This window comes from Limanda limanda, chromosome 20, assembly GCF_963576545.1.
Source record: "Limanda limanda chromosome 20, fLimLim1.1, whole genome shotgun sequence".
NCBI lineage: Eukaryota > Metazoa > Chordata > Actinopteri > Pleuronectiformes > Pleuronectidae > Limanda > Limanda limanda.
The window spans coordinates 1,365,923-1,378,118 of record NC_083655.1 but is presented as its reverse complement, the minus strand read 5'-3'; the positions used below and the strand labels follow the sequence as shown (position 1 = coordinate 1,378,118).

General features: G+C 40.4%; 2 protein-coding genes across 2 annotated transcripts; both read right to left on the bottom strand.

Annotated features, from left to right (window-relative positions):
* Positions 1 to 386: 386 nt before the first annotated feature.
* rpl22l1 (ribosomal protein L22-like 1) lies at positions 387 to 2,350 on the bottom strand. The gene is made up of 4 exons (XM_061093856.1): positions 2,304 to 2,350; positions 1,013 to 1,126; positions 691 to 812; positions 387 to 587 (listed from the first exon to the last, which is right to left on the bottom strand). Exons 1-4 carry the CDS (start codon positions 2,310 to 2,312, stop codon positions 443 to 445), a joined length of 390 nt encoding a protein of 129 aa, XP_060949839.1. The 5' UTR covers positions 2,313 to 2,350; the 3' UTR covers positions 387 to 442.
* A 2,873-nt stretch (positions 2,351 to 5,223) lies between these two features.
* LOC133026636 (eukaryotic translation initiation factor 5A-1-like) lies at positions 5,224 to 11,472 on the bottom strand. Its single transcript, XM_061093543.1, has 5 exons — positions 11,264 to 11,472; positions 10,501 to 10,688; positions 8,451 to 8,555; positions 6,752 to 6,883; positions 5,224 to 5,871 (listed from the first exon to the last, which is right to left on the bottom strand). The coding sequence occupies exons 2-5, from the start codon at positions 10,666 to 10,668 to the stop codon at positions 5,806 to 5,808; spliced, it is 471 nt and encodes a 156-aa protein (XP_060949526.1). The 5' UTR covers positions 10,669 to 10,688; positions 11,264 to 11,472; the 3' UTR covers positions 5,224 to 5,805.
* Positions 11,473 to 12,196: the final 724 nt, after the last annotated feature.

The following is a 12,196-nucleotide window of genomic DNA, read 5'->3' as shown; positions in this document are numbered from 1 at the left end:
AAAACCTGGTCAGATGTCACTTCCTGTCCATCTCTCCACAGCAGCTAACGCTACATTTGAATGAATACAGGCGTGTTTATTGACATGCACGGTTATATTATTGATCTATACTTCACATCTAATCATTTTTATTTCCCAGTAATGTAAATATTGTTAAGTCAATGTCTTGTTTAGATGCTCTAAACACAAATGCATGTTAACCTCGTCCATGTGTTTAAATCTATTGACTCCAGGAATCTGTCTGTCCCTCTGATCTGAAGACTCGTTCATCTCATCAGCGTCACACTCGTCCTGTGTAGTTTAAAGTCGTTCATTACAGCCTCATCTTCAGGAGAATAAGCATATCTTATTTTTAGACACCAAAATAAAAACCAGGACAGAGAACGTTGTTTTTCCACATTTATTCCCGTGTCTTGCTGCTGACACCTCAGTCTCTCGGCTGCTACTCGTCTGCCTCGGACTCCTCGTCGTCCTGACTGATCTGGAAGTATCGCAGCTCGTACGTCTCCTTGTCCGACGCCACCACCCGGAGCCAGTCACGCAGGTTGTTCTTCTTCAGGTACTTTTTTGTCAGATACTTCAGATACCTGGACAGAGTGCATTTAACAGATTTTCATTGATGCTGTGCTCAATAATACAATAATAAAAGGTTCCTCTGTGGTCGAGGAGCTGCAGGACGTCCGGACTCACCTCTTGGAGAACTGCTTCTCAGACGAGACGTTGATCTTGTTCTTCATGCGTCCCACCTGGACGCTGTTACCCAGATTCCCCGTCTTCCCATTGACCTTGATCCTCTCTTTGAGGAAGGTTTCCTACAGGACAGAGCACAGTGACGCACTAGGGAAGAGAACCCTAGTAGAGTTGGAGCTAGGGAAGTGGGCCCTAGTCCACACACAGGGTTAACCATGACTCCATCAACCTGTTTCCTATGGAACACACAAGGCTGTCGAGCAACCTTATGGATTATAACAGTTTATATTTATTTCTTAAAATGAGCCGAGTGAAGACTTACAAAGTTTGCAGAGTCCAGGATCCCGTCCTCCACCGGGTGGGTCAGGTCCAGGGTGAACTTCCAGCCGGCTCCTTTTTTGGACTTCCTGCCGACAGTTGGTCTCTTCGGTTTCATCTGTGACGGAAAACACCAGAAATAATGTGAATTATGTTAAATTACAATAAACCATCTCTTTCGCTCATTTCTTAATCACATTTAGTTTACGCTGGTAAAAAAAACAAGACTTCTATATTAGGTCCATATTCTGTATTTATTATTATTATGACTCCCTTTGTATATTTGTTCTCTTGACTACTTCACTCTGATCTGTTGGGAGGTCAATTACGTTTTTATCTTATCTCAACTACTTGATTTCTCTAGTATCACCTGCTGTCATGCTAAAATAAAAAAATACTCATTTGTCTCTGTGATAAAAATTAAGATTAGTTAGTAATACATATTCTGTATTTATTATTTTTATGTTGACTTCTTTTGTATTTTTGTTCTCTTGTGTACTTCACTCTGATCTGTCTGCTTCTGTCACAAGGGGATTGAGTGTGGGATCAATTAAGTTTGTATCTTATCTTAACTATTTAATTATTTCCTCCATCACCTGCTGTCATGCTACAATTAACCTAAATTACTCATTTGTCTCCTTGTGATTAAAATTAAGATTCGTTAGTAATCGTATATTCAGTATTTTCTCTTTATGAAACAAACACATTTCACACATTACTCTGAACTAAATATTAGGCCATAAAAGATAAAAGCCATAAAGAATAACGTAAAACATTTAATACACATTTTTCTAATTGTAAGATCTAAACAGAGGCTTGTGACAAATTAAACCTTTTAAAATCATAAAATCATATTAATCATTCTAATATGACCTAAGCATAAATACAGTGAGCTCCAACAGTCCCAGACAGCTTCACCATTAACTTGACTGAGACTTTGGTGAAAGTGTTTAATTTCTGTAGCTGATAAACTTTTGGCTCTTAAAAACAAATGCCGAATTCACAAGTGAGCGTCACAGTTCAGGATGATTATCTGTAAAAAGCTAATTTTAAAACCATCTGCGAGAGAAACAGATTTTAAATAAAACTTGTAGTTTTTCCTCTGGAGTCCGGTCACGTGGAGCACGTGCGAGACAACGTGGACACGAGTATGATTTAAAATTAAAAACTTTATTAAAATCAATCAAAAGATCAAAGAGTTCGTTAGAAACAGACGATCGAACCACGTGACAGGCGCTGGATCACAGCACTACGAGAGAAATGAAGTTTGTTCAGCGGCAGCGCGCACGACTCACCGGCGCCATGTTGAGGGAGCGGAAGGGAAGGACGGAAGCGGATGTGACGTGTAGCTGACAGCCCGGAAGGTCCTGACCATAGATATCATATATAAACACTAGATGTCTCGGCCGCGTTGCCCATAGATATATATAGAGACTAGATGTCTCGTTCGACGGAGCCGGACGTCACCACATGGCGGCCATCTTGCATCGGGCAGCACTCTCACCCATAACATTGTGTTGGTAGTGGTAAATAAAAATAACTTGCTCAATTTTCAACCGATTTTGAAACGGTCTGGTTTGTTATAAACGTCAGAGATGTAGATATGACACTGCATAAATTATAATTTTTTTTTAGAAAATAACATAATTATTCATAAGTATGGCCAACGGAGTCGAACTTCACCACATGGCTGCCATCTTGCTGAGGGCGGCTCGCTCACCCATAACATTGTGTTGTAGTTGTGCGTACTTTTTAAATAACCATTACTTGATCAATTTTCAACCGATTTCATCATTATCATACTTATGAATAATTATTTTATTTTTCTAAACAATTTAATAATTTATGCAGTGTCATAACTACATCTCTGACGTTTATAACAAACCAAACAGTTGAAAAATCTGTTAAAAATTTAGCAAGTTATGGTTATTTAAAAAGTACGCACCACTACAACACAATGTTTTGGGTGAGCGAGCTGCCCTCAGCAAGATGGCCGCCATGTGGTGACGTTCGACTCCATTGGCCGAGGTATCTAGCCTTAAATATGTCTATGGTCCTGACCACATATGGTGTCGGAGCGGAACTCAGCAGAATAAAGTTTGAAAAATTGAGATTAAAGTTAAAGCTTCAGAATTTAAACTTGAAAACATCTTGAGGATGTTCCTCCTGGAAACTGACGAGGTGGAAGTTCAGCTGCAGCTCAACCTGGTCCCCAGAGAAGCTCGTTAATCATTCACACACTTTGATTTCCTGCAGAATCACATGAACCAGAATTATGACGTCAGAATGAGAGGACCACGTGACAGGAACAACTTCCCCAAGAGGAAACTGAGACAGGTCCTGCTTCTACTCTCAGGTTCTCACACCTTCTCTTCAAAGGACTTTCCTTTGACTTCCTCCACTACAAGTGAAAGTCCTCGATTCTCACCTTGTGCGTCTTTAGAAACTAACCACAATTCACTTCTAACAACTGATATTCATACAGAAACACAATGTCATTTTATTTCTGAAAGGACAGAGACGCAGGAAACTGAACTCACGTCAGGAACACAGAACTGCTCTTGTTCTTTATATTCATTATGTCTTATTTTCATACTTTATTCATTCACTTTTTCTATTATATTCTGATACTTTATGTAGACCTTATTTATATTTTTTAAATTTCATGCTCAACTATACTTGAGTTATATCTTTCACATTTTTTATTTTATACTCAATCTATGCCTTGTTTTGTTTAACATATTTCTACTTTAATACATGTTTATAGTGTGGAAGGCCATCTATTAGTATTATAACTTAGATTATTTCTTCATAGTTAAACACTTCTCTCTGTCTGAAGTCAAACTGCTCTCATCCTGCAGTTGTTGGGTGTTAGGCTCATTTTAATTGTTCAGTCCTTTTGGAGAAATCTCAGACAAAACTTGATGTTACACATTTATACTTTTGCAGTTTTTCCATCGATCACATTGTTTTCTAATAAACCAGAAAAAAAGAGCTGTGTTAATAAGTGGACTATTGTGAACATATGTATTAAGCGTCATACTAATTTGTTTTTCTCTTAAACATGTATTATTAAAGCATACCTTTGACAAGTTAACAGTATTCCCATATTTACCTGACGCCTGCAGCGCTGGATGAGATTCACCAGTCTCCAAAACCCGTATAATTATTGTATAACCAGAATTATATAAGGCAGAGAAGCAGCTCCGCAGTTAGAAAATAAAAGCAGCACCACAGATTATTTGTTTTGTGCATTTACCTGGACCACAGGTTGTTTTCACCTGTGGCCTGTGTGTGATTTGAGGCAGAAACAAATCAAAATCCATATCCCCATAACTGAAATTGAACGTGGTTTCATTAAGACTGTTGGGCCTCGGCAGAGATGTGAACTCTGATGTTTAACAGGAAGCGTTTTAATGTGTTATCTGCAGTTTGGAAGAAACACTGAATCACAGGCAGTTTTAAAACATCAGTAAATGTAAGAAAACGCCAGAGAGTCAGTGTTTCACCGTCTGTCCAGGTATCAGGCTCCTCATGGATTTGATCAGGGAAGTTTGACATGTTTCACGTTACCTTTTGCCAATCAGTAAAAATTAAAAAGTAAACTTTCTGTAGTTGCACAAATAAAATGGTATTTTGAAAAAGAGACTTCAAACTGAGTTGACAGTTTCAACTTCAAAATAAAGTTTGCTGGTCTTGAACTTCAGGCAGAACACGTGAACATGTAAACAGAGTGAATTATTTAAGGATCTCTTCAAACTCTCATTATCAGGTTTATTATAGAAACAAAACCAGACAGACATAGTTTGCAGTTTTTGTCCATTTATTTCATTATTTTATTTCTGCCATCTCCAGTCAGGTGACAAAGGCCTCGAGTGAACAAAAAGTTTGCAACTCTCCCACCCGCCCCGGTCGAGTCCCTCCAGAGAAACACACACCTCACTGCAAACCGCCTCACACACTCCGGAGGCCCACACCGCTACACACTCATGCCTCTCAAAACTAAATTGAACACTCCTTTTGTACTAGGGGGTGGGTGTGGGGGGGGTATGACTGGAGAACGAGAGGCGTGAGTGCACAGGCTCCTCCCCCCAACTTCTACAGACTAGAGACCGGCACCATGAGGGGGAATCACTGAAGTTTGTACTAAAAAAAGTTTGAACTACTTTTTTCTTGGTTTTAGAGGTTTGACATGCTGGGGGGGGGGGGGGGGGGGGGGCTTGGGGGGAACTCAAGTGCTGGGAAGTGCGTCGCCGCCAACCGAAAGAATCCAGTCAGGAACCAGAGCCGAGGCCAAACTGGGAAGATCCGGCTGCTACTGGGACAATCTAAACCAGGATCTAGTCTCTAGTCCCCCCCTAAAGGGTTCAACACCTTCTTTATTCAATCTAAAGAATATAAAAAAATAATCATACAAAAGCTGAATCCTGTTGTTATTTGAACATTCAGGAACGTGCGTGGCAGGAACCAACACTTTGAAGGCGAAAATAAGTAGGAAGGAGCGAGCGATCATTATTTTTGAGGTTGTCTTATAGAAAGTCGATCGTTGGCAAACAGAAACTTCAGTGAGCGGGCGGAGAACCAGCAGCGAGCCGCGGTGGAACCTGCAGCTAGCCGCGGTGGAACGTTCCAAAACAGCCGGGAGAGGAGGAGGAAACCAAAAGAGGAGAGAAATCAGATCAATGAGGAGAAATCACAACAGGATGATTGAGGTTGTCTGTGAAGGCCGACGCTTTGGTGACAGAACCGATGAGAATGCAAGAGACTGGTTGTGGGTGGAGCTTGTGTCTGGTCTCCCTATTTGTTGGGCAGGACCTTGGTGGCGACAGCACACTCCTCCCCCATGGCGCTGATCACGGTGACCTGTGGAGAGACACAGAGCACGATCCAGTCAGTCATCGGAAAGTGAAATTCAAATGAAACATTTCTGCCTCATCATCATTCTTATTTCTGCAAACACATCATTTTTTTAACCCAGTTAACTGCTGCTTCTTTTTGCTATGTTATACGTTAGAGGGTATGTCATATGGTATGTTATTTTGAAAAGCCAGTCTAATGCATAGATGTTGCCTGCCAGGTCACAAGTTCACAGGTCACACTTACTACATATATATTCATATTTTTTTAAATTTAATATTCCCCACTACTTCAACCGGTAAACTGCTGCTTCATCTTGCTATGTTATGTTATTTTTTTTATTTTGTAAAACCCGTTTACTAAGTAGATGTTGCCTGCCAGATCACACTTAATAATAGGTACCTACTACACATATATTCTTATTATTTAATTTAATATTCCCCACTCCTTCACCCGGTAAACTGCTGCTTCATCTTGCTATGTTATGTTATTTTTTATATGTTATGTTATTTTGTAAAACCCGTCTACTAAGTAGATGTTGCCTGCCAGATCACACTTAATAGGTACTTACTACACATATATTCTTATTATTTAATATTCCCCACTCCTTCACCCTGTAAACTGCTGCTCACTTTACTATGTTATATGTTACATGGTATGTCATTTTTTTAATTTTTGTAAAAAGCCTGTCTACTGCTTAGATGCTGCAGGCCAGGTCACATGCTCCGATGAAGCTGTCATTGGACCATTTGACAATAAACTTTGATTTGATTTGATTTACACACAGTCTGGTTTCAGGTGAATACAAATGCATTCAGAATGTTGACAGAACAGGAATCAGACTCGTGAAGCATCTTGTGATCCTCAGATCGATTTCTACACTCACCAGGAAATCCTCGCCTCCTTCAAACTTGGACTCGATCTCCTTGCCGATGTCGTTCTCGGGGACACGCAGGTCCTCCCTGACTTCACCGTTGTCGCCCAACAAGGACATGTAGCCTTCAGCGATGTTGATCAACTGGGGGGGGGGATGAAAAGAGAACCATCAGCTACATCTGCATGGACAAAATATGTTTTCAACCCTTTCTGTCCATTTGTTAGCAAGATTACGAAAATAAAAATCTACCGGAAGGTTTACCACGAAACTCCACAGAAGGATGTGGTTTGCATCAGGGAAGAACCCATTAAGGTTTGGCCTGAATCCAGATCAGGAGTCGGATTCAAGAATAGTTTTCCCTTTTCTTTCTTTAACACATCGATTGGGACGTTTTGACATTTTCACTTATTCGCCCGCTCGTGGATCTGAATGAAAAAGACCAGATCCCTGCTCGACCGAGTCCCATTCTTGTTCTTGGGATCAGGATGAGTAGAACAACATTTACATTTTCTTTATTGTTAATAGTAATAATTCACATGAATCCGTAAATCAATCAGTTAATCCACAAGCTAGAAACCAGGACAGTGATCTACAGCAGCCTGAGGTAAACAAGCCTCAGACGTCTCACTACCTCGATGTCAACATGTAGGACACTGTCCATCGAAAAGACACAATAATCACAAGAGTGTCAATATGAAGGCTAGCCTGAGTCCAGAACATGTGGACATGCTGACATTCTTACATTACAACACACATGTCTAACTGACGTTTGAGTCGGATTTTGAGCTGGACACCATTGTTTCTTATACTTTAAACATGTTGCACTTTGTTTAATATGCAGACCTAACTTATTTTGATAAGGGGTTAAATAGAAACTTTGATATCTTTTTGAGTTGCACTGCTGACTTAACTTATAAGCCCTTTTTTTAATTTATTTTTATCACGTTGGAGTTGCTAGTTTAAACCTACAGTTTTGCACTTAAATATTTGAGCCTTTGTTTACATTTTGTTTTGTGCTGCATTATACGATTACATACAGTTTGTTGTTGTCAAAATAAAATTAACTGAAATTAAATGGTCAATTTGATTTTTTTGGAGGAAAATTAATCGTTTAGATTAATCGACTAATCGATAAAATAGTCGACAGATTAATCGATAGAAAAATAGTCGTTAGTGGCAGCCCTAGTAAGGATAATAAAATAGGATTATTTTTCCCAAAGTTTAATATTATATGATAATTTAAGCCATTGAATCATTCTAACGAAGAATGGGAAAATTGGAGAATTGGGTCCTAATATCGTCTAAACTTCTCAAACACAAATTTCAGGAAAATGTTTGAAAGCAAAGTGAACAGAACTTTCCAGAGCGAGTGACCTGCAAACATATCCTTCACAATTTAACACTTTTCAAATGTATACATATCTTTGGTATTAATCTCTAATTTTAAAACAAAAACCTTATTCTTGCTTTCAAAGTTTTATCATAAATTCAACAGCCAACACTAGTAAGTGAAAGTTAGATTATTTTAGCTGCTGTCACCATTTCCCAAAGCCCCGAGCTCAGCTTCAAACCCAACGAGAGGAAAGAGAGGGAGGAGTTCAGTGGGACAGATGGACGCTGGGTCACATGACCTTCTAATAGAGTTATGCATTCTGAGTTATGACACTCCTGTGGAAGAACCCAGACGTGTCAGGGAGCGGCTGCGTACCTGGTAGTCTAATCTCTTGATTGCGGGAACATCCATGTTGTGGGTGGAGGGGCACATATCTTCAAATTTCTTGTTGGTGAAGATGTCGATGCCGACCATGTTAACCTGGAGTAGAAAGTGAGAGAGTTTAGTGTTTCAATGAGCTGTCAGAAAGAGGTTTTCTATGGAAAGACGTCACAAGTCAATCAACTGAACTTCAAATAAACTTCAAGACATCATTTAAATGATTCACTGATTCAGAAAAACATTCAATGTTAAAAGTGGAATTTAAAAAAGAACTGAAGACAAACATTACACACCATCCTTTCTGAAAAGCATATACTACATTCTGGAGTGGACAATTACTATTTCTTTACCTCTGGTTTTATTTTATTTACTTTCTTTCCTCTTTTAATTTAATAAATTATGTATGTAATCAACCATTTATTCTTATTCGCACTGTTTGATGTTTGTTGTTCTCTCTATGCATTCTACACTGTACTTGAATACCACGTATAACAATATTGTATACAATTGAAAAATGGACAAAGAAAGTAACTGTCTGAAAATGCATTGTTTTGTTGAAAACTAAATAAAAAATAATTTAAAAAAAAAGAAAAAAAAAAAAAAAAAAAAAGAACTGAAGCATTAAAATACAAACACTCCTGAATTTTGCTGATGACAACTTTGAAAATGTACAGTCAGAATCTTTTAAACCACATGAGGTCAAAGTACGAGCATTATGGTGTTTGAAGAGAAGATAAGGACTCTGAGAAGATAAGGAGTCTCCGAGCCTCAGGGTCCCACGCCCCTGAAGTCTCAGACTCACGGCTTCACGTTGTTGCAGCTTTGTTATGAACCGGATCATAACAAAGCTCCGACTTTGAGAACTGCAGGAAACTGAAGACCTTCCTGTTTACCACTGTCTTTTATCAAGTTATTACTAATTCCTTAAACTCGAGCTTCACTCTTCGTTTCTTCTCCATGTAAATCTTTAATTCCTTATTGAAAGCTCTTTTGAAATGTCTTATGTGTTGAATCATCTCGATGTTGAACTGTACAAAACAAATAATCCAATTCCTTTCACTGACGAGCGACTGTAGATCAGCCACAGCCTCGGAGCTGCGTGTTCAGGACCCGTTTGGAAAGTTTAGTCTGAACCATTAGAATCAAAATCGGAAAAACTTTTGTAGTTAGGGCCCGAGCACTGATCAAAGGTCAGGTGAGACCCTATTGAAATTGTAAGGATTATTTATTATTATTATTATTATTATTCAGGCAAATGAATTGGCTTTTTTTAGGGCTGTAACATGCTCAAATTCTTACCAAAATTTGCAGAAAGTTAGAAAGTGGTGAAAATGTACTTATTCTGAAGGAATTTTCAATGGGCGTCGCAAATTGGCTAAACGGTGCCCCCCCGAGACCCCTGGAACGTGTTTACACTGACCGATCTTCACAAACATCGATACACACGTGTATCATGACCAGACAAACAAAAAAGTCTTAGGTGCAATTTGAAAAACGCAACAGGAAGCCTGCTATTTTGCATTTAGTCGCCATTTTGGCCATATTCCACATTTTTACTTTGATGTACTTGTTAGGGCCCGAGCACTGATCAAAGGTCAGGGAGGACCCTATTGTTATTGTAAGGATTATTATTCTTCTTCAGGCAAATTAATTGGCTTTTTGAGGGCTTTACCATCCTCAACTTCTTACCAAAATTTGCAGAAAGTTAGAAAGTGGTGAAAATTTACGTATTCTGAAGGAATTTTCAATGGGCGTCGCAAAATGGCTAAACGGTGCCCCCCCGAGACCCCTGGAACGTGTCTACATTGACCGGTCTTCACAAAAATCGATACACACGTGTATCATGACCAGACAAACAAAAAAGTCTTTACGTGCAATTTGAAAAACACAACAGGAAGCCTGCTATTTTGCATTTAGTGGCCATTTTGGTCATATTCCACATTTTTACTTTGATGTACTTTCAATTATTTCCTGTGGCTTGACCAAGAAAACGATAAAACACAGAAGACATCTTTGTACATCGATGCTTTCAGGACAGACCGACCTTAGCATGCCCGTGCTTGCCGGTCTTGGAGGTGGACATCTCCACGATTTTGCAGGGACGTCCCTTCAGCACCACGAAGCCGTTCTTGCGCAGGGCGGAGCACTGCATGGGGAAGGTGGCGGAGGCGCCGGACTCGCCGGTCTGGAAGTCGTGCTCGGTATCTGCCATGGTGCGATGAGTCGGGGGGGCTGCAGGAGACATTCACAGAGTTATTAACATCAGTGCAATACTTTTATATTCAAGTATTCAAGACATGAAATGTACCAACAGACGCAATCTACGACTTTCCTGCTCTGATCAAAACAAAGTATTTTACTGAACTCGATTAAAAGTCCCTGAGCTGATTTCAAGGATTCGCAGCTAACGTCTCAAAATGAAGTCAGCGAGCAAAGAGCTTCACTGATGGTTCGTTCACGTGATAGAAGCCGACTGTTCAACGACTCGCTCGCCAACTTCTGAACACCAGCGACGCCAGCACATCGGTTCAGTCGGGCGCCATCGGGACGTGAAGGGGATCTCGAGAAATAAGACTAATTTTGGTCCCGGGTCAAAAAACACGCTTCCAGGCGTCACTCTATCCCTAACCCGTTATCTGAGCTAACGATGCTAACGATGCTAACGCTCCGTCCACAGCTAGCGCGCCGGGACTCGGGCCCGTTACTCGGCTTCACTCGGACCCGGACCCCGGAGCCGGAGGTCCGGGTCCGGGGAGAAGAGACGGATTCAAGAGACACGTTAGCACGGACCAGGACCAGCGACTAACCCGGACTAACCCGGACCGGACCGGGCCAGAGCAGCAGCTGCAGGCCGCGTGTCGCTGTGATTCATCCGGGCAGCTACCGGAGCCCACACCCGGCCACACGGAGCCCTGCCCCCGGCTCGGCTCCCCGGTCCTCCCGGTGCCCTCCGGAGCCCGGAGCCCGCCGGAGAGCCGCCGGAGAGACGCTCCTCTCCCCGGGCGGAGCGGCCCGATCCCCCCGAGCAGAAACACCCGCCATGCCGCACTTACCTTCCAAGAGAAAGAGGAGCGGGAGCGCGCATGCGCAGCAAACTTCACTGCGGCACCCGTAGAGGAGAGAGGGGGGGGGGGGGGGGTCTGCTCCTATGTGTGTTCAAAATATATATACATACAAATATACATATACAGTCTATGGTGCATGCATATTTAAGTACAGTCTTCAATTAGTATTATTATATACCATAATTTCAAAGTAAAAGCCCTTGACATATCATATTTTCAGTTTTTCCTCTAAATTCAGATTGATATTAAAAATAAATGAGTTTGATTCTTAAATTTAAGTTTTTCATCATTATAAACTTTGAAGAATTATTCACACTGTTTTTAGTGTGAAACAGTGTGAAACTCATTTTTTAAATTTTATCAATATGATCTCTTATTTTTCGTCACCTCATTCAGTTTAATTAATTTGTGTTTTTGAATTGATTGATTCATTTTTTAAATCATTAATTCATTCATGTATTCAAACTGAACAAATGTGACGTCATTTACAACTGCGGTCACGTGGCCCGTTGTGGCGATACCATGTCACACCAGCAGCTTGATAATTGATGCGCGTCTGTTCGTGTTCTTACGGTTAAAGAGACAAACTTTTAAAGTTGAATGAAAGTTATTATGGAGACAATAACAATAACAAGTTTAATGTAATGTTATATTATATATAAATGTTTTTTAAAT